Source organism: Natator depressus, chromosome 3 (genome assembly GCF_965152275.1).
Source record: "Natator depressus isolate rNatDep1 chromosome 3, rNatDep2.hap1, whole genome shotgun sequence".
NCBI classification, from domain to species: Eukaryota; Metazoa; Chordata; order Testudines; family Cheloniidae; genus Natator; species Natator depressus.
In genome coordinates this window covers 181,833,516-181,859,269 of record NC_134236.1, presented here as the reverse complement: position 1 = coordinate 181,859,269, position 25,754 = coordinate 181,833,516, and the positions used below count along the sequence as shown (strand labels likewise).

Genomic DNA, 25,754 nt, shown 5'->3' with positions numbered 1-25,754 from the left:
AAAACCCATTTAAAAATACTGCCATATGTATTCATGACCTGTAATCCTTCAATTTTTGCTTAGCATCACTAACCTTTTGGTAGAGATTACCGTATGGAACCACTTATATTGCCTATACCATTCATTGGTTGTAATAAGCCATGGAAATAGAATACAGAATTCTAGATATAAATGCCTTTGATGCCTGGAGCTGATTGTAAAACGGCATAAGCCTGTTTCATAGCTGGATGGAATACCCACAACAGTATACCAGAGGATGTATCATCCACAAATTGTTCTGTCTTTTCCATTACTAGCTGTGCTTTCTATTATGTGGGTGATGTCCATATCCAAGATATATTCAACTGCACTGAAAGGTGAAATAAATTCGGAGGCATTAAGGGATTTGGTACAAAAATGTTACAGTCTTTGAAGACTGGCAATAGGATTCAGTGGGTATGAACCTTGTTTAAAAACTGGAGAGGCCTTCCAAGACAATATTAAAATGCAGGATACCGGACTAAGGTGTCCTAAATGTTATAATGCTCTCTAGATGTTCCGAAATTCCTACACTTCAAGCAACTGGAAATCACCTCAGAGACAATTTTTTTGGTTGTAAATACATTTATTTCAATAGGAAATAAACATAGAATCACAGAATATCAGGGTTGGAAGGGACCTCAGGAGGTCATCTAGTCCAACCCCCTGCTCAAAGCAGGACCGATCCCCACTGCCTCCCCCACTGCCTCCCCCACAACCTGATCTGCATCTTAAAATTAGATTTTAAAAGTGTTTCAATTGCCTTACATCAGGCAGGAATATCTATTTTGTGGAGTCAATGCTTAGTTGCAATACAGTAAGTCAGAGCAGCTCTTAAATCCTTATAACAGTTAAGTGTCAAGATGACTGTGAGATAATCTGTATTGTTTTACCACAAATATACAGGGGGTACAGCTCTACATTTCTTTCTTATACTACGACAGTGTCATTTCGTGGATGCCCAAAAACTTGAAAAGTTGCTATACCAGATCAGATCACTGGTCGGTCTATCCCAGTGGTTCCCAATCAGGGGTACGCACACTCTGGGGATCTTCCAGGGGGTACATCAACTCATCTAGATATTTGCCTAGTTTTACAACAGGCTACATAAAAAGAACTAGCAAAGTCAGTACAAACTAAAATTTAATACAATTAGAACACAGAATCATAGAATATCAAGGTTGGAAGGGACCTCAGGAGGTCATCTAGTCCAACCCCCTGCTCAAAGCAGGACCAATCCCCAACTAAATTACCTGTTTACACTGGTCTATATACTACACACTGAAATGTAAGTGCAATATTTATATTCTAATTGATTTATTTTATAATTATATGGTAAAAATGGAAAGTAAGCAATGTTTCAGTAACAGTGTGTTGTGACACTTCTGTATTTTTATGTCTGATTTTGTAAGCAAGTAGTTTTTCAGTGAGGTGAAACCTGGTGGTATACAAGATAAATCAGACTCCTGAAAGGGATACAGTAGTCTGGAAAGGTTGAGAGCCACTGGTGAAGTGGGCGGCAGGGGAGGGGCTTCCCCAAGTCCCCTCCAGACCCCACTTCAAATTGTTTATAATGTCCTTCCCCCCCCCCAACCTCAGTTTATAACATATATGGAGTTCTCTAAGCAGAACAAACAGACAAAAGAAAAGTCCTTTCTTTCCCTTCTAAGAGAGGAGAATCTGAGTGAATGAAAAGAAAGGCAAAGGTAGCCTGACTCTCTGGCACTCTTTCTGGATTCAGCTCTTTGGACTTGGCCTATTAGCAGCTCTATTGTCTTTTATTAGAGTCTATCTCCAGCATGTTTTGGAGCTGCTCCATTCAGTTTCAGGCCTGTAACTGTCTCCCTCTTCTCTGATCTGTCTCTGAAAACAGCAGTCTCTGAGGTGTAGCAGCTCCCCTCCAGTTTGCCACCACTTAAATGGGCAGGTTTCCCTTTTTAAGCTCTCCCCTCCCCCGCCCTTTCAGGCAGAGCAAGTCATTGGTGTTGAATAGGCCCAGAAGAGCTTGTTAGTCCTCCCGCCACCAGAGTGAGGTAGTGTCCCTTCACATCCAGTATCCTACTTTTGACAGTGACCAGAGAGATATGGCTGGTATGTTTTAGTGCATATGAATAATGACTTGGTGGCCCAGACCTTGCAAATGTAAGCAGGGGAACAGTCCCGCTATTGTGGGGAACTTTCCTGGCTTCTGCACTACCCCGGTGAAGTGGGCTAGCAAAAGGATCTGAGTCCTCGCTCCCACTTCCTTTACCCAGTGGCCTCCCTGCTTTTAAGGACTCCCCTTCCACTCTCCTGTCTCGAAGAGTCCTTGTAACCCCAACAAGGCTGGGCCCAGGATTCCTGGAGGCTCAACCTCCAACCCTGCTGTGGTCACCTAGGACAGGGGCTAGGGTGTCCCCACTCCGGGGTACTCTCTCTGCACTGGGCACTTCTCTGACCCACTGATCATTACATACAATTTGAAGCAAATGCAAGTTATTTAATCAACAATTAATTTTAAAAAGAATAAGGGAAAATGGGAAAGGTTAAAGGAAACACATCACCCCGCTCTGTGGCAGGGAACATCACAAACAGTGTCTCTGGAATGTCAGGGCAGTTCAGTCTGTTCCTTGTAAGTCCCAGGCCTCCTTCTCAGACCCTGGCTGTGCTGCAGGGATGCTGTGCATTGGACACTCGCTCTGGTGGTGGCCACACATTCTCAGGCTCTAGGTGGCAGGGCCCTTCTTCACAGTGTTGCCCCCGCCCTTTCAGGGTTACCAATCCCACTCTGAGTCTGGCCTGCAGAGCCTCCTGGCTGAGGTGTCTCCCTGTGCCTGGGCCCACTGCCCAGGGTGCCCCCTCGCTCTCCCCAGCTGCTCACAACACCTGGCTCCGGACTGCTCCAGCCCCAGCTCCAGCTCCACTCTGTCTTAGCACCAGCTCCACTCTACCTCAGCACAGCTGCTGCTCTGCCTCCAGCTCCCTGGGCTGCTTCTCTGGCCCCTCTGCCTCCGGTTGCTGCAGCTCTCCTCCCAGGACAGGTCTGCTCTGCAGGCTGCTTCTGTGACTCTGCTCCCAGCACTGACCTGCTTCCTGGGCTGCTTTTCTGGCCCCTCTGGCTCTGGTTGCTGCAGCTCTGCTCCCAGGGCAAGTCTGCTCTCTCTGGGCTGTGCCTCTGGCTTTGGGGCTGCAGCTCTGCTCCCAGGACAGGGTCTGCTCTCTCTGGGCTGCTTTTCTGGTCCCTCTGGATCTGGCACAGCTCTGCTCCCCAGCTCAGCTTGGGCCCCACTCTGTCTGACCCAGGCAATTCCAGCTCACAGGGAGGATGGGACCTCCCTGACCTCCTGACTCCCTGATTAGCCTGCCCGCCCTGTCATTCAGGCTGACCTGGAGCATTGGCCTCTCCCCATTGTTCCGAGGGACTGTAAGTCTCAGGGTGCTTATTCCCCATTGACCGTTCCCCCTTTTAGTACTGGGAGCTAGCAACTAAAACACCCCCACTGAATGTTAGTAAGGGGCAACTGTCCCCTTACACAAAACATACGTACAAGGGCACAAAGTGGAGCAAAAAGTTTGGATGTTTAACTAATATTAATGAAATGAGAGGCCTAAAGACAAACATTTAGAGTGGAATGTCAATAATTCTCTTATCCAGTTTTGAGAAAATCTACAAATCTTGGGAGAAATAAAAATCTGTCTAGAGAGAACTTGTGTGTAACCCTTTCGGGTCCAAATATTGGTCATGTAACATTCCCCACTGAACCATAGTACTAAAGTCGCTATCACTGTTTTAGTGGGTACAGATGGAGCAGATCAAGATTTTACAAAGTGATTTTAAAAGGCTTGCAAAACATCTCAGAGGGACATAGTGGGGGATCAAATTCAGCAGAGGCACTGGGGAAAAATTCCACTGTCTTTTCAAAAATCTTTTGGGCTAGATTGAGTAAGAGATGGCATGTTGCCCTGTTCCCCACAGCAGAGCTGAGAGGAAGAGGCAGGAGGATAGTCAATTACTGCAGCCCTTTCAGGATGTAGCTTACTTCTACCCTGCAATGATTCATCTCTACTGGCTGGGATGGAATCAAGACTCCAACCATTTGTCATAAATTTAAAGGGAAGGGTAAACACCTTTAAAATCCCTCCTGGCCAGAGGAAAAACCCTTTCACCTGTAAAGGGTTAAGAAGCTAGGATAACCTCACTGGCACCTGACCAAAATGACCAATGAGGAGACAAGATACTTTCAAAGCTGGAGGGGGGAAGAAACAAAGGCTCTCTCTGTCTGTGTGATGCTTTTGCCGGGAACAGAAAGGAATGGAGTCTTAGAATTTAGTAAGTAATCTAGCTAGATATGCGTTAGATTCTGTTTCTTTAAACGGCTGAGAAAATAAGCTGTGCTGAATGGAATGTAGATTCCTGTTTTTGTGTCCTTTTTGTAACTTAAGGTTTTGCCTAGAGGGATTCTCTCTGTTTTTAATCTAATTATCCTGTAAGGTATTTACCATCCTGATTTTACAAAGGTGATTCTTTTGCTTTTTCTTCTATTAAAATTCTTCTTTTAAGAACCTGATTGCTTTTTCATTGTTCTTAAGATCCAAGGATTTGGGTCGGTGTTCACCTACGCAAATTGGTGAGGATTTTTATCAAGCCTTCCCCAGGAAAGAGGGTGTAGGGTTTGGGGAGGATTTTTTTTTTTGGGGGGGGGGAACATTTCCAAGCGGGCTCTTTCCTGGTTATATATCTGTTAGATGTTTGGTGGTGGCAGCGATAAAGTCCAAGGGCAAAAGGTAAAATAGTTTGTACCTTGGGGAAGTTTTAACTTAAGCTGGTAAAAATAAGCTTAGGGGGTTTTCATGCAGGTCCCCACATCTGTACCCTAGAGTTCAGAGTGGGGAAGCAACCTGTACACCATTCCACAGCACTCTCTACCTGCTTGCACAGGGAGCAGTGGCCCAAAGCATGCAGCCTGCTTTCCTCACTCCCTGTGCTTGAGCTCTTGACATAGCTAAGCCCTGTTTGCTCATGCAGGGCTACGTTACAATCTACTACTTAATAAGCAATCAAAAATCCTACAAAATCAGTATCCCTTCCAAAGGACACATAAGCACAAACCAGTTTTGTATATAATACCAAGAAATTTAAGAAGATAATACTGATGTGAGAAATCCATCAGATACTCACTGCATACATACAGAGAACATAAGTGGGAGAATGCAAGTCAGGTGATGCACAGTCTGGATTTCCAACATTGCTGCCTACTACAGGAAAAATACAGCATGCACCTCTCAATTATTTTCAGTGAGAAAAGAAATCACTGTAGGGAATCAATTAGGTTTGCCAGCAGTCCAGAAAATGTTTGTGACTGAAAACAGCCTCTTACTAACAGCTCTAAGGGTCACAAGTAATAACCTTGTCATGTTGCTTCAATTCCTGATATTACACCTGTGTCAGGAAATAGTGAAGATGAATATGGTAATTTGAGATGCTGAACAATACTTCTGATACAAGACAGATAAAACACGGTCCTGGCACTGTCACAGCAGCAATTTTATTAATTATTTTTCTTCCAATTCAGTGAAAGCACACATATTAACAGCCCCGCTGACTTCTGTTTGTTACGGTGATGAGGCAAATCCAGCCCTCACCTCTGTGAATGCAGAAGTCTCAGATGCGGCAGAACTAGTGTAACTGAATTACACAAATTGGGGGTGGAGAAGAGGATGGGAGAATTTGGAGGATGTGCCCACCTTATGGAGCAAAGCTCCACAGCACATTCCAGCATAGTACTAAGGGCAAGGTTAGTTGATTTACACCTACACAGATCCACTAACCATTGCATGTTGCAAAGTAGAAGGCCAGGGGACAGAAAAATTATTGCAGTCAGGGTCATGGAGCATCCTGTAGTTGCTCCATGGCTTGGATTAGGAGCCAAAGGAACCCCCTAAGGTACAATCCAGCTGACTGGGCTGTGCACTGTGCTCCAGGATTTGATCCTATGAAAATAATACTGAAAAGATAAAATCTCATCATATTTAAGTATATCTAGGTTTTATAATATTAACCCCAATTCATGCAATTTTGATAGTGCTAGATAGCTTTTCTTATTAATACATCTTTCAAAACTATTTAAAAAAAATCTTCATGGCAAATATTTGCTAAGGTTAAGACAGCAAAAAACTCTTTTTGAACTATACCAGCAGGTTTAACTCAGTGATCAGTGAAGGATTATCATCTTTTTAAACAGAATGTAATATGCACACATCACTGTGGCAAGAGAACATTAAGCAACATTTCACTCCCACCCTGAAGTTATATCTGTGACCAGTGAGTTGGTCAAATAGCTCAACGAGAAAAAAAATAAATTTCCTTTCAATTGTATGTTCTTCCTCCAGCATAACCATAACAAGTTACTCAGAAATCCCACTAAGGTCAGTGCAATTACTCTGGATTTACATCAAGGTAGAATGGGGTCCCATACTTTAACCAGACTAAACACTTTCTTTTGGTAATACTTGAATTGTGGCTGAGAGTGTATAGTTGATTATGACATACCCACCTTCTCTGTTCTACCAGCTGAATAAAGATGGAGCCTGCCAACACTGTGAGGAGCACATCAGCATCCCCCTCCCTTAGCCTGGAAATACAGTGCACAATTCTCTGCTGGTGTAAGCTGGCATGGCTCCAATGGAGTAACTCCAAAGGAGCCACACCAGTTTACAGCAGCAGAGAATTTGGCCTTTATTTGCATTGCAGAGGGCAAGGAAATAGATATAGAATCCCATTCTGAATGGGAATCATGCTCCTAATTCCCTGAGCACTGCACTGAAAATCTATACTTCTATATATTCAAAATATGTTCCATCATCTGTTTTTTGTCAGTTCAGCGTTTTGGCAGTAGTTCTATAACGGGGTTCTCAAACTGGGGGTTGTGACCCCTCAAAGGGTCTTGAGGTTATTACATGGGGGGGGTCGTGAGCTGTCAGCCTCCACCCCAAACACTGCTTCACCTCCAGCATTTATAATAGTGTTAAATATTTTTAAAAGTGTTTTTAATTTATAAGGGCAGTCACACTCAGAGGCTTGCTGTGTGAAGAGGTCACCAGTACGAAAGTTTCAGAACCACTGTTCTATACAATACAGACAGGCGTGGCTACACTAATTAGGTGCCTGCACCCTGGAGAAGATGCACATGTAAGGTGAGGTGGTGGCCTTGCGGGGAATATGGGGTAGGTGGGAGGGGGCAGTGGGGTGAGAAGAGGTGGTGGGGGAAATTTGGGATGTTTAGAGCTGCGGTGGCCAGAGAAAGAGGCAACTTTCCCCAGCTCCAGGGCTGCGGCTGCCAGGGAGAGATGGCCCTCCTTCCCAGCCTCAGCTCCGTGGCTGCTGTGGCGGGGGAGACCCCCCCACTTCCTTCCCAGCCCCAGCTCGGGGGCTGCCGTGGTGGGGGAAAGAGAGCACATCCATCGCATTAGAAAGGCAAGACTACTGATATTAAAATATGAGTTGTGTGCTTTTATTAGTAAAACAAAAAAAGTTAATTATTATTAAGGGGTTTTTTACATAGCACTTTTATCCAAAGCACTTTACAATAGTAGCTAACGGTACAAACAGCATTTGGAAAGGTCATTAAGTGGTCTGCCAAGACCCTCAGCAATTTTCAAGTGGTCCGCGAAAAAAAAAATGTTTGAGAACGACTGCTGTAAGGGGTATTTCAGATGACTACAAGTTATCACTGTTGCAGTATTCTTTGGGGTTTTTTTTTAGCCCTGCTGAAGACATTGCCCAAGAATTCATGAATCTAGAACACCAGGGCTCCTAACAATAAAATCTAGAACACCAGGGCTCCTAACAATAACCTAACCTTGACTGTATAATTGCATTAGTGAGAAATATGAGATTCAAACCCATTTTTTAAAACAAATCAGCATAACTTGGTGGGAAGGGGAGGACAGGGGCCAAAAAGCCAACTCCTTGAAGCTGTTAGTCTCATTCCGTTCTCATTTTTAGTTTTTCATATTTTTACATTGAGCTGCATGAGTACAAATTACATTTCTAAAGGCCCTTTATCAATTTCACATCATTCTGTGATTTTGAGAATATATTAAATGCACCACCATCTTATTTTAGACTTTGAGTATATATCAGGTGTTTTTTTCCAGACAGCAGCAATTAGAGTATTGGAAAATCGCACGCAGAATGCTCCTAAGAATTGATCTGTAGAGAGCGATTCTTGCAGCGCCAAACAAGTCCAGTGTCCCAGGGCACTACTGGAGGCAAGAGTTATTGCTAATTGAACAAAGCAACTTGCAGACATGTACACAAAAACCTTGCAATTAAAAATCAGAGTTGCAGCATAATTGATATCTTACCAGGAACCTACCTAGAAATTTCTATCGGGCTGAGCATGCAATACATACTAAAAATAAAACCTTTAAAATCTAAGGCTGTCAATTTTATATTAAAACATTATTTTACAGTGGCTTTATCTGGAACTTTATGGTGTTTGCATTGAAAAGCTTAAAAGCCTTCTTTGAAAATAAGCAACACAGAATCCTGTTGCCTCTTTCTGCTTCCTGCATAACAAATCAAAACACTACAAAGCTAGGGATATTAGGAAAGGTTCTGCGGGAAGGAAATAAAATAAAACCAGCTTGTCAAATGGGACTCCCTGCTGCTGAGTACCATGTGGTGCTTTAGTGAGTTGCATCTGTTCAGCTATTAAATATGTTGGTGAATATGATATAGACAGCAGTGACATTATCAAATATGCTGAGTGGTTATTAAATCTCCATAGTGTAATCTTTTCACTTTTTTATTTTAATTAGTAAATTAAATTCACAGATGATAATTCTTATTGTGTTTGTCCTTAAATGAGAAAGCAGCGGTAGATAACCTATGGCGATTCTTAAACTTGCAGCTGTCGTGCAGGGAGTACCTGTACAGGAGCTCTGTGCTATTCCCTGGAATTCTCTGTGAAGAGGAAGAAATCCTCTATATGATTCTACTAGAATTTAAAACTTTAGACATCATCCATGTTTCACAGTGAATGGGATAAATTCATCCTAAGGTGCCACCAGGTGCTGCTACTGTAAGTGCATGTGAAGGAAGTAGAAAGTCCACCAAGGGTGGAAGATTGGAGTGAAGGAAAGCAAGGAAGGGAGCATGGTCAAGACTTCTGGGAATGCACTGCTTTAGCCCATCCCCTTCACCCCCCTCGTTGCCTTGGTTGGTAGGGTTATTAAGGAGAACTGACCAAAACCTGTGCTGCCTACTCTACTGGAAAACCCTGAGGGAAGACACTTCTGTGGGAGTAGCTTTTCATAGGATCATAGAATCCAGGGGATCACTGCTGCTGCAGGGTCAGGTGTTTACACGTCCCTGCACTATCTTCCCTTAATTGGGGCCCACTTTTGCTCACTAACCAATCATGATATCAGAGAATCTAGGCTGGCTAATGAAAACAAGTCTTGTATTGTCAATTACAGATTTTGTACACAATAAGTGGAACCTGGGGCACCAACGCTGTCCCAGTATGATTCAGATTTCTAGATAACATCACATGGAATTAACAAAACTGAAGGACCCACGTATTCCTTTGTTCTTTCTGTACTTACTTCTTTTTTTCAATTTAATCTAAGTAATTATAAAATGCCAAGGAATATGTGAGTCAGTTCCTTGAGTTAATCCACCCTCTGGAGCTCAAGGACTCTGTGGTTTAAATGGGCTATCAGGAACAGAGAGGCACTTACTAAATACTTAATAGCAAAACACATCTGTTGTTACACTGCTTGTTATATTAAGCATTAACCACCACAATGTTGACAATATTAATACATTTAAAAGCCTTGTCACATCCCATTGCTGTTGCAAAAATTCTTGGGACCAGCATGACGTAAACAAAAAGAGAACTTAGCACTGAGCTGACTAACGCGAAGAATTATTACAGAACACTGGTGGCTAACCCAACCACACTTATTAGAAATAAAGACTGGAGAGGTTTGGGATTTTTTTTAAAAAAAAGTTGCAAAGTTATACAACCTATTTATATCTGAAAAAGAGAATGAAATAGCAGTGTATTATTTGAATCACACAGCCAAAATTTGTTCTCTGATAGATGTTGGTAAGTCAAGAGTGGTTCTATAGATTTCAAGTAGACAGCATGTGACGCTGGTGTAAGAGATCAGAATTAGACACCAGTGACACTGGTGTAAAGTGAAGATGGATGGCCCTGTGTTAGGCAGTCAGCCTAGGTTCAACTCTCTGCTCTGCCCACCACTTCACTTAGTCTCTCTGTGTCTGTTCTCCATCTTTAAAATAGGATACTAGCACAACCCTACAGGGCCGCCCGGGGGGGAGGCAAGTGGGGCAATTTGCCCCGGGCCCCACAGGGGCCCCCACAAGAGTTTTCAGGGGCCCCCAGGAGAGGCCCCCTGAATCCTCTGGGTGGCCCTGCATCCCTATCTCATAGGGGTGCTATTGAGAATATCTACATTACAGATTGTGAGGCACTCAGCTACCATGTTAATTGGGGCCATATAAGTATGTTAGCTGGATAAGTGGGAAGAGAAGAGAATCAGCCCCAGTGAGCTAAATTCTGCTCTCAGTTACAGTATAAATCCATGGATTTCAGTTGAGCTACTCCTAATTTATACACTGGTGTAGGTGAGAGGAGAATGAGGCTCGGATTGTTTACAGGAAGGCTAATAAATTGCTGAAACTGGAAAATATGAACCAGAATTAAGCAAAAGAAGATTCCAGTTTGGGAAGAGCAGCAAAAAATCACATAGAAAAACTTGAAATAAATAAGTGAGCCAATTAATTAATTGTGAGTTATAATTATGCAGGTATCTCATAAAAACAGAACAGTACTGAGGCAGCTTTTCATCATTAGCCCAAAATGATTAGCTGTCATAGCAATGCTTACTTAAATAAATACTGAAGCAAAGCATTTTGTCAGATTGCCACTGCAACTTTTACAAACTCAGGGCTTTTCTATACTTACAGTGCAACTGTGGTGCTTAGTGAAGATGCTACCTCCCATCAGCATGTGTACTCCACCTCCCCTAGAGACAGTAGCTATTATTGACAAGAGAAGCCATCCTTCAACATAGCACTGTCTACACCGGGAGTTTGGTCGTATACCGGCCCATTGTACTGCAGCCTACACTATGTCCTCATACTCATTTAGAACTTACACAAACTGTCCTAAGGAGCTAAAAATGTAGCCAAGGACATGTAGAGTGTTGTGTATTTGGTTGTCATGGTAACAGAATCTTGTTGTTGCTATGGCAACTGAGTTAGATTATTAGGGGATAGCCCAGCCAGTTTTGGCTGGTTTGTTCAGTTTAGTGTGTGGCAATAAATGACTGCTTTTAAGGTCTACAGCTCTCTGTGTCCCAAGTGATTTCTTCTAAAACTGCTGGCCCCAAGGATACAACAAAGTGGCAACGAGGATGGGATTCCTGTGCTGCCCCAGCAACAGAAGGAAGTAGAAGTCAAGGTACAAAAACAAAACACAACACCTTTTTGCTGTTGGAAGGGGGTGAGAATTGGCTTGTTTGCATTGACTGTGCAAACTGAAACTAAAACCATGGCTACACTTACAGGGCCATTGGAAACTTTTGTGGAGATTACAGTGCAATGGCACGTATATACTGAGCGTTTTGAGCTTTTTGTTATTGAAAATGACATTACGAAAGAGAAGAAGGTGCCAATATTCTTAAGTGTTGTCAGGGCTAAGACCTACTCCCTGCTACGCAGCTTACTACACCCTGTTAAGCAGGAGATCAAATTTTACAGTGATATTGTGGAAATCCTGGAGTCCCATTTTTCTCCAAAACCATTGGTAATTGCTGAAAGATATAGGTTCCACAAAAGAGACCAAAAAGAAGATGAAATAGTTGTACAATTTGTAGCAACTTTGAAAAAGCTTGCAGAACACTGTGAATTTAAAGAGATATTTAAATTCACGCCCTACATGACAGGTTAGCATGTGGCCTGCACAGTGAAGGTATATGGAAGCGCCTATTGACAGAGGCAAGCTTACCTTACAGAAGGTGGTTGATATTGCGGTCTCCATGGAACTGGCTACAAAGGAGGCGCAATACATCGATGCATCCCCTAGGGTGCATCAGGTGTCACAAGAACCTACCCACAGAACTGTGGAGAGTCAGGAATGTTACCACTGTGGTAAGCCGGATCACCAGGCATCAGAATGCTGGTGTAAGGACCTGGTGTGTCGACACTGTGGCAAAAAGGGACACATTGAGTGTGCCTGTAAACAAAAGAAAAAGAGGCCTGTGGTCTGGCCGACCAAAAGGAAAATCTGCATACCCTAGAGCAGACCCAGGATGACCAAGGAGACACCTCATCGCAAGAAGAAGTGCCACTGCCCGTTTTGTCTTTGGCCGTGGGCTCACATGAATACTGGGTAATCCCGGTTTTGGACGGCAAACCTATACGCATGGAACTGGACACCGGTGCAGCCGTCTCGCTGGTCTCCGAGAGTGTGTATAAAGAAAAGCTACAGCATCTTCCACTTCAAGCAATGAAAACTGTTCTGTAGACGTATATGGGAAAAGCTGTGCCCATGTTGGGCACTATTGATGTTAAGGTGGAGCTCAATGGACAGGCTACTAAATTGCCACTGTTTGTGGTGAAAGGTAATTACCCAGTCTTAATGGGTAGGTCTTAGGAAGATCCAGCTGAACTGGGCAGAAGTGCACCGAATGACTCAAGAAGAAACCGGCCTGACTGCTCTACTAAGGAAACAAGCTGCTGTTTTTGGAGAGGATCTAAGAAGTATGAAGGGAATCACTGTTACACTGAACATTAAACCTGACAGTCAACCAAAATATCTGAAAGCCAGAACTGTGCCATATGCCATCAGGTTGAAAGTTGAAGCAGACCTGGAGCACCTGGTCACAAATGGAGTCTTAATACCAGTTACCCATAGCCCATGGGCAGCTCCTATTGTTCCAATAGTGAAGAAAGATGTCTCCCTCCAGATTGGTGGAGTTTTTAATGTCACGGTCAACCCGGTGTTGTGTGCAGAGCAATACCCACTTCCCCGCATCGATGACTTCTTTGCGGGCCTGGCTGGGGGACAAAAGTTCAGTAAGATTGATCTGAGTAAAGCATATTTACAGATGCACGTCGATGAAAAGTCCCAAGAGCTATTGAATACTGTGATGCATAAAGGGTATTATCTATACTGTCGCCTACCCTTCAGAATAATGTCTGCTCCCTCCTTGTTCCAGAGGGCTATGGACCAGATCTTGTGTGGCTTGCCAGGAGTCCAGTGCTATCTGGACCACATCCTGGTCACTGGAAGGAATGAGGAGGATCACCTAAAGAATTTAGAGGCTACCCTATAAAGACTGGAAGAGTATGGCCTCCGAGTCTATAAAGAGAAGTGTGAATTCTTCCAGCCCTCTGTTGAATATTTGAAACACATCACTGATGCTATGGGGTCTTCGTAAGGCCCCCACAAGACTTAAGGCTCTTGTGGAGGCTCCCCCTCCTTGAAATGGTAGCCAGCTTTGCTCATTTCTAGGACTATTGAACTACTATGGAAAGTTCATCTCGCCATTTGCCACACTGCTAAAACCACTTCATGAACTCCTTGGGCAGAAGAAGGCCTGGAAGTGGACTGAAGCCTGTGATGTTTCATTTAACAAAGCTAAGGGTGCATTGCTAAATTCTGAAGTTCTGATGCACTTTGATCCTTACCACTACAGCTGGCCTGCAATGCCTCCCCTTATGGAGTGGGAGCGGTCGTGTCACACATTATGCCTTCAGGAGAAGAGAGACTTATTGCTTTTGCTTCACGCACTCTAAGCAAAGCAGAAACTAACTATGCCCAAATCAAACGTGAGGCATTGGGAATCATTTTCAGAATTCGGAAGTTTCATCAGTACCTGTTCAGACAGAAGTTTACTCCTCTCACAGACCATTGACCTCTGACTTCAGTTTTTGGACCCCACACAGGCATTCCCCATTAGCTGCTAGTCGTATGCAACTTTGGGCATTGTTGCTTTCCACGCACACATATGAAATCAAATATCAGAAATCCACTCTGCACGGCAATGTGGATGATCTCTCAAGTTTGCCTTTGCCAGTCAATTTTCCAGAAGGAATTTTTTTACTTTGAACAGGTAGAGAATATACCCATCACTGCTACTCAGGTAGAGAAGGCAACTTGCATTGACCCAGTATTGTCCCAAGTTATGGATCTGGTGATGCATGCAAAATCTCGATGAATCTCTCCAGTCTCACCCGACCTTGTTACCTATGTATCCAGGAGGACGGAGTTATCGATCCAATCTGGCTGTTTCTTGTGGGGGAGACGTGTCATTATCCCACCACCACTGAGATCACAGATGTTAGAACAGCTACATTCCTGTCACTGTGGAATAGTGCGCATGAAGGAAATTGCACGAAGCTATTTTTGGTGGCCTGGACTGGACAGTACTATTGAAGAGAAGACAAGAGCTTGTATGTCATGTCAGAGTGTGAGGAATGCACCCCAGTGGGCACCCCTACATCCATGGGACTGGCCTGAAAACCCATGGCAACGTATTCACATTGACTTCACTGGCCCACTTGAAGGAAGCATGTTCTTGGTGGTGGTAGATGCCCATTCTAAATGGTCAGAAGTCTCTATAATGCAGTCCACTACTGCAGAGAATACTATCCAAAAACTACAGGGACTCTTTAGTCGTTTCAGTCTGCCAGAACAACTTGTGAGCGACAATGGACCACAGTTCGTCTCTCAGGAGTTTCAAAATTTTATGAAGGCAAATGGGATACACCACATCACTTCACCATCATATCATCCATCCACCAATGTATTAGCTGAAAGATTTGTGCAGATAATGAAACAAGCTTTGAAATCGACAAGGGGACAATTATCCATTCAAAAGCGCCTGGACACCTTTTTACTATCCTACAGAAACACACCTCATGCTACGACCAAGGCATCCCCAGCCTTTCTAATGATGGGATGACAGCTGTGCACTTGCTTTGATATGCTGAAACCTTCTGAACCCCAACAAACTGTGCAACATCAGCAGCAAAATCAAGTCATCAGGTGTGCACTCAGAGCAAAAGACCAAACCGTTAGCCCGGGACAGCCTGTTTTGGCTCGGAATTATACTTCTGGAGCTAAATGGGTCCCTGCTACTGTCATCGCTCAAACAGGACCTGTTTCCTACACAGTCTGGACTGCAGAGGATCTCACCTGATGGCGACATGTAGATAAGCTGTTGCCAGGTCATACCAGTCCTCAGGACACATCTTCAGTTGGGTTACCTGACTTCACCGCTTCCAGCAAGACACCAAATCAAGAGTTACCTGTTCCTGACTTTCCCCCTCTATTACTACTGGCGGCAGAGATACCCCCCTGCCTGGAACGAGCTGATACCACATCCTCACCCATTCGCCCTATGAACCCTGCGCCCATTGTAAGGCCTGTGCCCAAGACACTTTTGGGTGCAACAATACCAGAAGTCCTCTGTAACTCACCTAGGGTATGTCTACACTACGGAATTAGATCGAATTTATAGAAGTCGTTTTTTTAGAAATTGGTTTTATATATTCGAGTGTGTGTGTCCCCACAGAAAATGCTCTAAGTGCATTAAGTGCATTAACTCGGCGGAGTGCTTCCACAGTACCGAGGCTAGAGTCGACTTCCGGAGCGTTGCACTGTGGGTGGCTATCCCACAGTTCCCGCAGTCTTCGCTGCCCATTGGAATTCTGGGTTGAGATCCCAATGCCTGATGGGGCTAAAACATTGTCGCGGGTGGTTCTGGGTACATATCGTCAGGCCCCCGTTCCCTCCCTCCCTCCATGAAAGCAAGGACAGACAATCGTTTCGTGCCTTTTTTCCTGAGTTACCTGTGTAGATGCCATACCACGGCAAGCATGGAGCCCGCTCAGCTCACTGTCACCGTTTGTCTCCTGGGTGCTGGCAGATGCGGTACTGCATTGCTACACAGTAGCATCAACCCCTTGCCTTGTGGCAGCAGACGGTGCAATATGACTGGTAGCTATCATCGTCATGTCCGAGGTGCTCCTGGCCATGTCGGCCAGGAGCGCCTGGGCAGACATGGGCGCAGGGACTAAATTTGGAGTGACTTGACCAGGTCATTCTCTTTAGTCCTGCAGTCAGTCAGTCCTATTGAACCGTCCTATGGTGAGCAGACAGGTGATACGGATGGCTAGCAGTCGTATTGTACCATCTTCTGCCGGGCAGGCAAGAGATGAGGATGGCTAGCAGTCCTATTGTACCATCTTCTGCCGAGCAGCCATGAGATGTGGATGGCATGCAGTCCTTCTGCACTGTCTGCTGCCAGCCAAAGATGTAAAAGATAGATGGAGTGGATCAAAACAAGAAATAGACCAGATTTGTTTTGTACTCATTTGCTTCCCCCCCTCCCCTGTCTAGGGGACTCATTCGTCTAGGTCACACTGTAAAAAGAAAAGGAGTACTTGTGGCACCTCAGAGACTAACCAATTTATTTGAGCATAAGCTTTCGTGAGCTACAGCTCACTTCATCGGATGCATACTGTGGAAACTGCAGAAGACATTACATACACAGAGACCATGAAACAATACCTCCTCCCACCCCACTCTCCTGCTGGTAATAGCTTATCTAAAGTGATCACTCTCCTTACAATGTGTATCATAATCAAGTTGGGCCATTTCCAGCACAAATCCAGGTTTTCTCATCCTCCGCCCCCCTCCCCCCCCACACACACACAAACGCACTCTCCTGCCGGTAATAGCCCATCCAAAGTGACCACTCTCTTTACAATGTGTATGATAATCAAGGTGGGCCATTTCAAATCCAGGTTTTCTCACCCCCCCCCCTTTTTTTCCAAAAAACACACACACAAACACACTCTCCTGCTGGTAATAGCTTATCCAAAGTGACCACTCTCCTTACAATGTGCATGATAATCAAGGTGGGCCATTTCCAGCACAAATCCAGGTTTTCTCACCCCCCCCCGACCAAAAAACACACACACAAACTCACTCTCCTGCTGGTAATACCTTATCCAAAGTGACCACTCTCCCTACAATGTGCATGATAATCAAGGTGGGCCATTTCCAGCACAAATCCAGGTTTTCTCACCCCCCCACCCCCATACACACACAAACTCACTCTCCTGCTGGTAATAGCTCATCCAAACTGACCACTCTCCTTACAATGTGTATGATAATCAAGGTGGGCCATTTCCAGCATAAATCCAAGTTTAACCAGAACGTCTGGGGGGGGGGGGGGAGGTAGGAAAAAACAAGGGGAAATAGGCTACCTTGTATAATGACTTAGCCACTCCCAGTCTCTATTTAAGCCTAAATTAATAGTATCCAATTTGCAAATGAATTCCAATTCAGCAGTTTCTCGCTGGACTCTGGATTTGAAGTTTTTTTGTTGTAAGATAGCGACCTTCATGTCTGTAATTGCGTGACCAGAGATATTGAAGTGTTCTCCGACTGGTTTATGAATGTTATAATTCTTGACATCTGATTTGTGTCCATTTATTCTTTTACGTAGAGACTGTCCAGTTTGACCAATGTACATGGCAGAGGGGCATTGCTGGCACATGATGGCATATATCACATTGGTGGATGTGCAGGTGAACGAGCCTCTGATAGTGTGGCTGATGTTATTAGGCCCTGTGATGGTGTCCCCTGAATAGATATGTGGGCACAGTTGGCAACGGGCTTTGTTGCAAGGATAGGTTCCTGGGTTAGTGGTTCTGTTGTGTGGTATGTGGTTGTTGGTGAGTATTTGCTTCAGGTTGGGGGGCTGTCTGTAGGCAAGGACTGGCCTGTCACACTGTAGTCACTCACAGACAAGGTGCAGCGAGGTAAATCTAGCCATGTATCAATCAGAGGCCAGACTAACCTCCTTGTTCCAATAAGAACAATAACGTAGGTGCACCATTTCTTATTGGAACCCTCCGTGAAGTCCTGCCTGAAATACTCCTTGATGTAAAGCCACACCCTTTGTTGATTTTAGCTCCCTGAAGCCAACCCTGTAAGCCGTGTCGTCAGTCGCCCCTCCCTGCGTCAGAGCAACGGCAAACAATCGTGCATCTGAGTTGAGAGTGCTGTCCAGAGCAGTCACAATGGAGCACTCTGATGGGGCTAAAACATTGTCGTGGGTGGTTCTGGGTACATATCGTGAGGCCCCTGTTCCCTCCCTCCCTCCGTGAAAGCAAGGGCAGACAATCGTTTCGCGCCTTTTTTCTGTGCGGACGCCATACCAAGGCAAGCATGGAGGCTGCTCAGCTCACTTTGGCAATTAGGAGCACATTAAACACCACACGCATTATCCAGCAGTATATGCAGCGCCAGAACCTGGCAGAGCGATACCGGGTGAGGAGGCGACGTCAGCGCGGTCACGTGAGGGATCAGGACATGGACACAGATTTCTCTGAAAGCATGGGCCCTGCCAATGCACGCATCATGGTGCTAATGGGGCAGGTTCATGCTGTGGAACGCCGATTCTGGACTTGGGAAACAAGCACAGACTGGTGGGACCGCATAGTGTTGCAGGTCTGGGACGATTCCCAGTGGCTGCGAAACTTTTGCATGCGTAAGGGCACTTTCATGGAACTTTGTGACTTGCTTTCCCCTGCCCTGAAGCGCATGAATACCAAGATGAGAGCAGCCCTCAGAGTTGAGAAGCGAGTGGCGATAGCCCTGTGGAAGCTTGCAACGCCAGACAGCTACCGGTCAGTTGGGAATCAATTTGGAGTGGGCAAATCTACTGTGGGGGCTGCTGTGATGCAAGTAGTCCACGCAATCAAAGATCTGCTGATATCAAGGGTAGTGACCCTGGGAAATGTGCAGGTCATAGTGGATGGCTTTGCTGCAATGGGATTCCCTAACTGTGGTGGGGCCATAGACGGAACCCATATCCCTATCTTGGCACCGGAGCACCAAGCCGGCGAGTACATAAACTGCAAGGGGTACTTTTCAATAGTGCCTCAAGCTCTGGTGAATCACAATGGACGTTTCACCAACATCAGCGTGGGATGGCCGGGAAAGGTACGTGACGCTCACATCTTCAGGAACTCTGGTCTGTTTCAAAAGCTGCAGGAAGGGACTTTATTCCCAGACCAGAAAATAACTGTTGGGGACGTTGAAATGCCTATATGTATCCTTGGGGACCCAGCCCACCCCTTAATGCCATGGCTTATGAAGCCGTACACAGGAAGCCTGGACAGTAGTCAGGAGCTGTTCAACTACAGGCTGAGCAAGTACAGAATGGTGGTAGAATGTGCATTTGGATGTTTAAAGGCGCGCTGGCGCAGTTTACTGACTCGCTTAGACCTCAGCAAAACCAATATTCCCACTGTTATTACTGCTTGCTGTGTGCTCCACAATATCTGTGAGAGTAAGGGGGAGACGTTTATGGCGGGGTGGGAGGTTGAGGCAAATCGCTTGGCTGCTGGTTACGCGCAGCCAGACACCAGGGCGGTTAGAAGAGCAAAGGAGGGCGCGGTACGCATCAGAGAAGCTTTGAAAACCAGTTTCATGACTGGCCAGGCTATGGTGTGAAAGTTCTCTTTGTTTCTCCTTGATGAAACCCCCCGCCCCTTGGTTCACTCTACTTCCCTGTAAGCTAACCACCCTCCCCTCCTCCCTTCGATCATTGCTTGCAGAGGCAATAAAGTCATTGTTGCTTCACATTCATGCATTCTTTATTCATTCATCACACAAATAGGGCAATGACTACCAAGGTAGCCCAGGAGGGGTAGTGGAGGAGGGAAGGAAAATGCCACACAGCACTTTAAAAGTTTACAACTTTAAAATTTATTGAATGCCAGCCTTCTTTTTTTTGGGCAATCCTCTGTGGCGGAGTGGCTGGTTGGCCGGTGGCCCCCCCACCGCGTTCTTGGGCGTCTGGGTGTGGAGGCTATGGAACTTGGGGAGGAGGGTGGTTGGTTACACAGAGGCTGTAGTGGCAGTCTGTGCTCCAGCTGCCTTTGCTGCAGCTCAACCATACACTGGAGCATACTGGTTTGGTCCTCCAGCAGCCTCAGCATTGAATCCTGCCTCCTCTCATCATGCTGCCGCCACATTTGAGCTTCAGCCCTGTCTTCAGCCCGCCACTTACTCTCTTCAGCCCGCCACCTCTCCTCCCGGTCATTTTGTGCTTTCCTGCACTCTGACATTATTTGCCTCCATGCATTCGTCTGTGCTCTGTCAGTGTGGGAGGACAGCATGAGCTCAGAGAACATTTCATCACGAGTGCGTTTTTTTTCTTTCTAATCTTCACTAGCCTCTGGGAAGGAGAAGATCCTGTGATCATTGAAACACATGCAGCTGGTGGAGAAAAAAAAAGGGGCAGCGGTATTTAAAAAGACACATTTTATAAAACAGTGGCTACGCTCTTTCAGGGTAAACCTTGCTGTTAACATTACATACATAGTACATGTGCTTTCGTTACAAGGTCGCATTTTGCCTCCCCCCACCGCGTGGCTACCCCCTCAACCCTCCCCCCTCCCCGTGGCTAACAGCGGGGAACATTTCTGTTCAGCCACAGGCAAACAGCCCAGCAGGAACGGGCTCCTCTGAGTGTCCCCTGAAGAAAAGCACCCTATTTCAACCAGGTGACCATGAATGATATCTCACTCTCCTGAGGATAACACAGAGAGATAAAGAACGGATGTTGTTTGAACGCCAGCAAACATACACTGCAATGCTTTGTTGTACAATGATTCCCGAGTACGTGTTACTGGCCTGGAGTGGTAAAGTGTCCTACCATGAAGGACGCAATAAGGCTGCCCTCCCCAGAAACCTTTTGCAAAGGCTTTGGGAGTACATCCAGGAGAACCGCGAATGCCAGAGCAAAGTAATCCTTTCACATGCTTGCTTTTAAACCATGTATAGTATTTTAAAAGGTACACTCACCGGAGGTCCCTTCTCCGCCTGCCAGGTCCAGGAGGCAGCCTTGGGTGGGTTCGGGGGGTACTGGTTCCAGATCCAGGGTGAGAAACAGTTCCTGGCTGTTGGGAAAAGCGGTTTCTCTGCTTGCTTGCTGTGAGCTGTCTACAACCTCATCATCATCATCATCTTCTTCGTCCCCAAAACCTGCTTCCGTGTTGCCTCCATCTCCATTGAAGGAGTCAAACAACACGGCTGTGGTAGTGGTGGCTGAACCCCCTACAATGGCATGCAGCTCATGATAGAAGTGGCATGTTTGGGGCTCTGACCCGGAGCAGCCATTCGCCTCTCTGGTTTTCTGGTAGGCTTGCCTCAGCTCCTTAAGTTTCACGTGGCACTGCTTCGGGTCCCTGTTATGGCCCCTGTCCTTCATGCCCTGGGAGATTTTGACAAAGGTTTTGGCATTTCGAAGACTGGAACGGAGTTCTGATGGCACGGATTCCTCTCCCCATACAGCGATCAGATCCCGTACCTCCCGTTCAGTCCATGCTGGAGCTCTTTTGCGATTCTGGGACTCCATCATGGTCACCTCTGCTGATGAGCTCTGCTTGGTCACCTGCAGCTTGCCATGCTGGCCAAACAGGAAATGAGATTCAAAAGTTCGCAGTTCTTTTCCTGTCTACCTGGCCAGTGCATCTGAGCTGAGAGCGCTGTCCAGAGCGGTCACAATGGAGCACTCTGGGATAGCTCCCAGAGGCCAATACCGTCGAATTGTGTCCACAGTACCCCAAATTCGACCCGGCAAGGCCGATTTAAGCGCTAATCCACTTGTTGGGGTGGAGTAAGGAAATTGATTTTAAGAGCCCTTTAAGTCGAAATAAAGGGCTTCATCGTGTGGACGGGTGCAGGTTTACATCGATTTAACGCTGCTAAATTCGACCTAAAGTCCTAGTGTAGACCAGGGCCTAGAGACAGGAGGCCTCCTCAATGGCTGGATCTTTAGCTAGGGTGAACCCACGGTTACTGGGCAAAATAATCCCCAGGGTTTAGCCGGGAACGGAGGCAGTGTACCTTCCTTCTCTAGTTTAGTGTTTGTTTTATTTAGGGAATGTTCTCGTTAAAAGGTGAGGAATATGTTATGTATATGGTTGTCGTGGTAATAAAATCTTGTTGTTGCTATGCCAACTGAGTTAGATTATTAGGGGATAGCCCAGCCAGTTTTGGCTGGTTTCGTCAGTTCAGTGTGTGGTAATAAATGGCTGCTTTTAAAGTTTACAGCTCTCTGTGTTCCAGGTGATTTCTTCTTAAAAATGCTGCCCCCAAGGATATAACATAGAGGATGGTGACACAGTTGGAGCTTACATTATGTTGTTAGGAGAACTTGTGATCAGTCAATAGTGTCTAAAACCTGCAAAATGGCTTCCACCCTGTTGCATATATATAAAGATACATAGAGATAATATATGTAAGCATTTCACTTGATTTAGAGCCTGAGGACAATCTAAATGGCAGATAACCGAAATTACTGTAGCAGTATGTTCCTGTGAATTGGACTGGAACAGGACATGTGGGCAGTGACAAATTCAAAGGTATATTATCAGCAATGACCTCCTTAAATAACTAGTTTATATAAACAGGGAAGGATGACTGATCAGTTAGGTGAGTGGAGATCAGTACCATCTGCCTGGTTCATCCAGAACTTGCCCTCGACCACAGAGAACTTTTTATTCTACAAAGCATCCTTTGAACATACGGGCAAATAATTTCCAGTGATTCTGTGTTTCCTTCTTCAGGTGATATCTTACCAGATTATTTTGCTCTTACAACTAAGTGATAGCCTTTAAATCTTGGTAGCATGGTAAAATGGTCACTAGTAGTTGCATTAACAGTTTTTGTATGTGGTAAAATTCTGTAGAAAGTTACTGTCGACAAATTAACTTGATTAGACAAGGTGGGAGAGGTAGTATCTTTTATTGGACCAACTTCTGTGAGTGAAAGAAACAAGCTTTCTAGCCAAATGGAGCTCTTCCTCAGGCTGAAAGCTTGTCTCTCTCAGTAACAGAAGTTGATTCAACAAAAGATATTACCTCACCAACCTTGTCTCTCTAATATCCTGGGACTGACATGGCTACAGAAACACTGCATACATAAATTAACTTGGTATCTTTTATATTTCGGAATCTTTTGTATCAAAGGAAGTGCCATGGTAGCCAGTGCAGGGAATTATGGGATACAAAAAAGAAAACTGATATATGGTCGAAGCTGGAAAGAGTAAAGTCTGTTTGGGGCCAAACCCTAAGTGGTGCTGACCATGTTGTAAACTTTGACCATTTGCGAAAGAAGTAAACAGGGAAGCAACAGAACAGAAACCAGAAAAATATAGCAAGAGTTGGCAGAGCTATTGATATGGGCAGAAGTTGAGGAAAGGAGGCTGACTAGGAGAAGGGTTATTTATTTATGCATTAAAAGCAAGCTCCTGCATCCCTCTTTCTAAAGCCAGAATGTTAGTAAATATGTTCATGCATTTTTGTTGGCACAGATGTTCATGCATTTTCACAAATATAATAAATTATAAACAACCCAGTCAAGGAACATCTTCAGGGTAAGTGTCTTAGTAGTAACCACCTGCTTGTTTAGTTCTTTAAAATGAAACCAATCTAATCAATAGTCCTGCAGAGGAAGGGTTTTTCATGTGGGTACACCACACAGTGAATATATTTATACTGAATTCTTCGTTCCTCCAGCTATGCAATATTATACAACAGGGCTCATTCTGAGGGGAAGAATCTGTATGTTGTAACTGATAGGCCCCTGGAGGTTGCCACCTGCTTTCTTCAGGATGTACTGGGATTCCAGTTCTTAGCATACATCAAAGAGAATACTTAAAGTGACAGTGAATTTGTGTTAGTGCATTCAATAAGAAAAATCCTGAGATGAAGAAAGAGAGAAATAGAGAGAGAGAAAGAATCTATCATTTAAGGCACTGGATATAAATCCATATAATAAATCAGAATTTTAAAGTGACAATGTTAAGATTAAGAGACACTTTAGGAAGAGGCCATCAAGCTTAAAGTGAAACCCTGTCTATATTTAATTGCTGATTCCTGCTCTTCCACCTGCCACCCTACTCTGGTCCCCTGCTGCTATAGAAACAAATCAAGGTTCTGTTTTCTCAAATTTATGGTTGTGATGTTCCACTCTGGTGTTAACTGGACCGGTGATCTGCTAGGCCACTCCAATCCTTGACTCTGGGAGGCAGCCTTACCCTGCTCTGCTGTGAGAACCCCCACTCCTGGGCTGTTCACGCACAGCTTCTGGCATGCTCCTATGCAACCAAATGACACTAGCCAATATCTCCGGTCCCAGACACAACCCTGGGAACCTCCGTCTTGCAGTGTCCAGTTATGCCCGCTGGATGCTGCAAGCTTATATAAGTTCGTCAATTTAACAAAGAAATTGATATGTACCAGGCTTATTCTCCCAAGGGGAGTCTCTGACACACTGCAAACCAAAGGCACTGCTTCAGGTAGAATAAACAAACATTTATTTACTATAAAGGTAGATTTAAGAGATTATAAGACAAAGCATAACAAGTCAGATCGGTCAAATGAAATAAAAGCAAAACGCATTCTAAGCTGATCTTAACACTTTCAGTGTCCTTAAAAACTTAGATGCTTCTCACCACAGGCTGGCTCTTCAGTCAGGCTCTACCCTTTGATCAGTGTTTCAGTCGCTTGGTGTGGTGTCTCTAGATGTATGTGGAAGAGAGAGAGCATGGCAAAATATCTCTCCCTTTTATCATGTCCTTTCTTTGCTCTTGGCTTTGCCCACCCTTCCTCCCCACCCCGTTCAGAGTCAGGTGAGCATTACTTCATCGCAGTCCCAAACTGCCCAAAGGGAGGGGGTGACTCCCTCAAGGGTCTAACAGATTCTTTTGTTGCTGCCAGTGTCCATTGTTCCTGTGAGGCTGGGCTGGGTTTGTCCCATCCATGCCCTGACGAGGTGTGAACTGCCTCTCTGTTCTTGGAGAGTTTTTGCATGGGCTTACTTTAAGCCATGAGGATATATTTTCAGCCTCATAACTATATACATGAAATCATAACCTATAACCTTACTATAACATTACTGTAACAATTATTATAACATCAGTGTAACAACCATACTCAGTGCATTGTGAGCCTTCCAAAGACACCCAACATGACAAACTTTGCATTGGAGACCACACAATCATTTTATAAATATGAACATGGGGTTTAGGGTGTTCCCCCAAGGTACAGAGTGTCACAATGGTATATTCTGTATTTCTTCTGCCTTCACCAGTAACTTATTACATTTTTATTATTATTTGTATGAAATGGTTTAACCTGATTCCCCTCTCTTCTCCTAAACTTCTTAACTGACATTTAGGGCCTCAAGTTTCTGAATCGCCTAACAGTGTTAACAGATTGAAGTAAGAAGTTCCATGCTTTCTGTGGCAGGTTCTCCCCAGGTTGCCACCGGGAACTGGGGTCCCACTGAGCCACTCCTGACCCACCCGCCGTGGCTCTCTCTTACACTGTACTGCTGTCTGCCACACCCTCCAGGCTTCAGCTTGCACTTTTATCAGCATGCATACAGGTAGGGATACACCCAGCTGCAGTTACATGCAGGCAGGCTCTTTGCAGCTAGAGCACCTCCCAGCTCCTCAGGCACACACACCCTCTGGAGTACAAACCCAAAATTATGCCGTCTTGCACTGCACAGGAAACTGTACAGAGTTAAGCTCATAAAATTTGCCCTCTCCCTCAATATGGAGAGGAATATGCAACAGCTTTCTGCCCCTGAGTTATGATTTCCACGCACTGGTTTAGATAA

General features: G+C 45.0%; 1 protein-coding gene across 27 annotated transcripts in view; it reads right to left on the bottom strand.

Annotated features, from left to right (window-relative positions):
- Positions 1-25,754, bottom strand: part of NRXN1 (neurexin 1) — a 1,220,951-nt gene that overhangs the window by 305,732 nt on the left and 889,465 nt on the right. Inside the window, exons 19-20 of one of the 27 annotated variants that reach the window (XM_074949428.1) lie at positions 20,928-21,531; positions 19,870-20,339 (exon numbers count right to left, since the gene is read on the bottom strand). The exons of the other annotated variants lie outside the window; for them this stretch is intronic. Of the exons in view, the coding sequence (XP_074805529.1) occupies positions 20,188-20,339; positions 20,928-21,531 (756 nt within the window). The 3' untranslated portion in view covers positions 19,870-20,187. Of the gene's footprint in view, positions 1-19,869; positions 20,340-20,927; positions 21,532-25,754 lie in introns of those variants that run through there. 27 annotated transcript variants of the gene reach the window in all.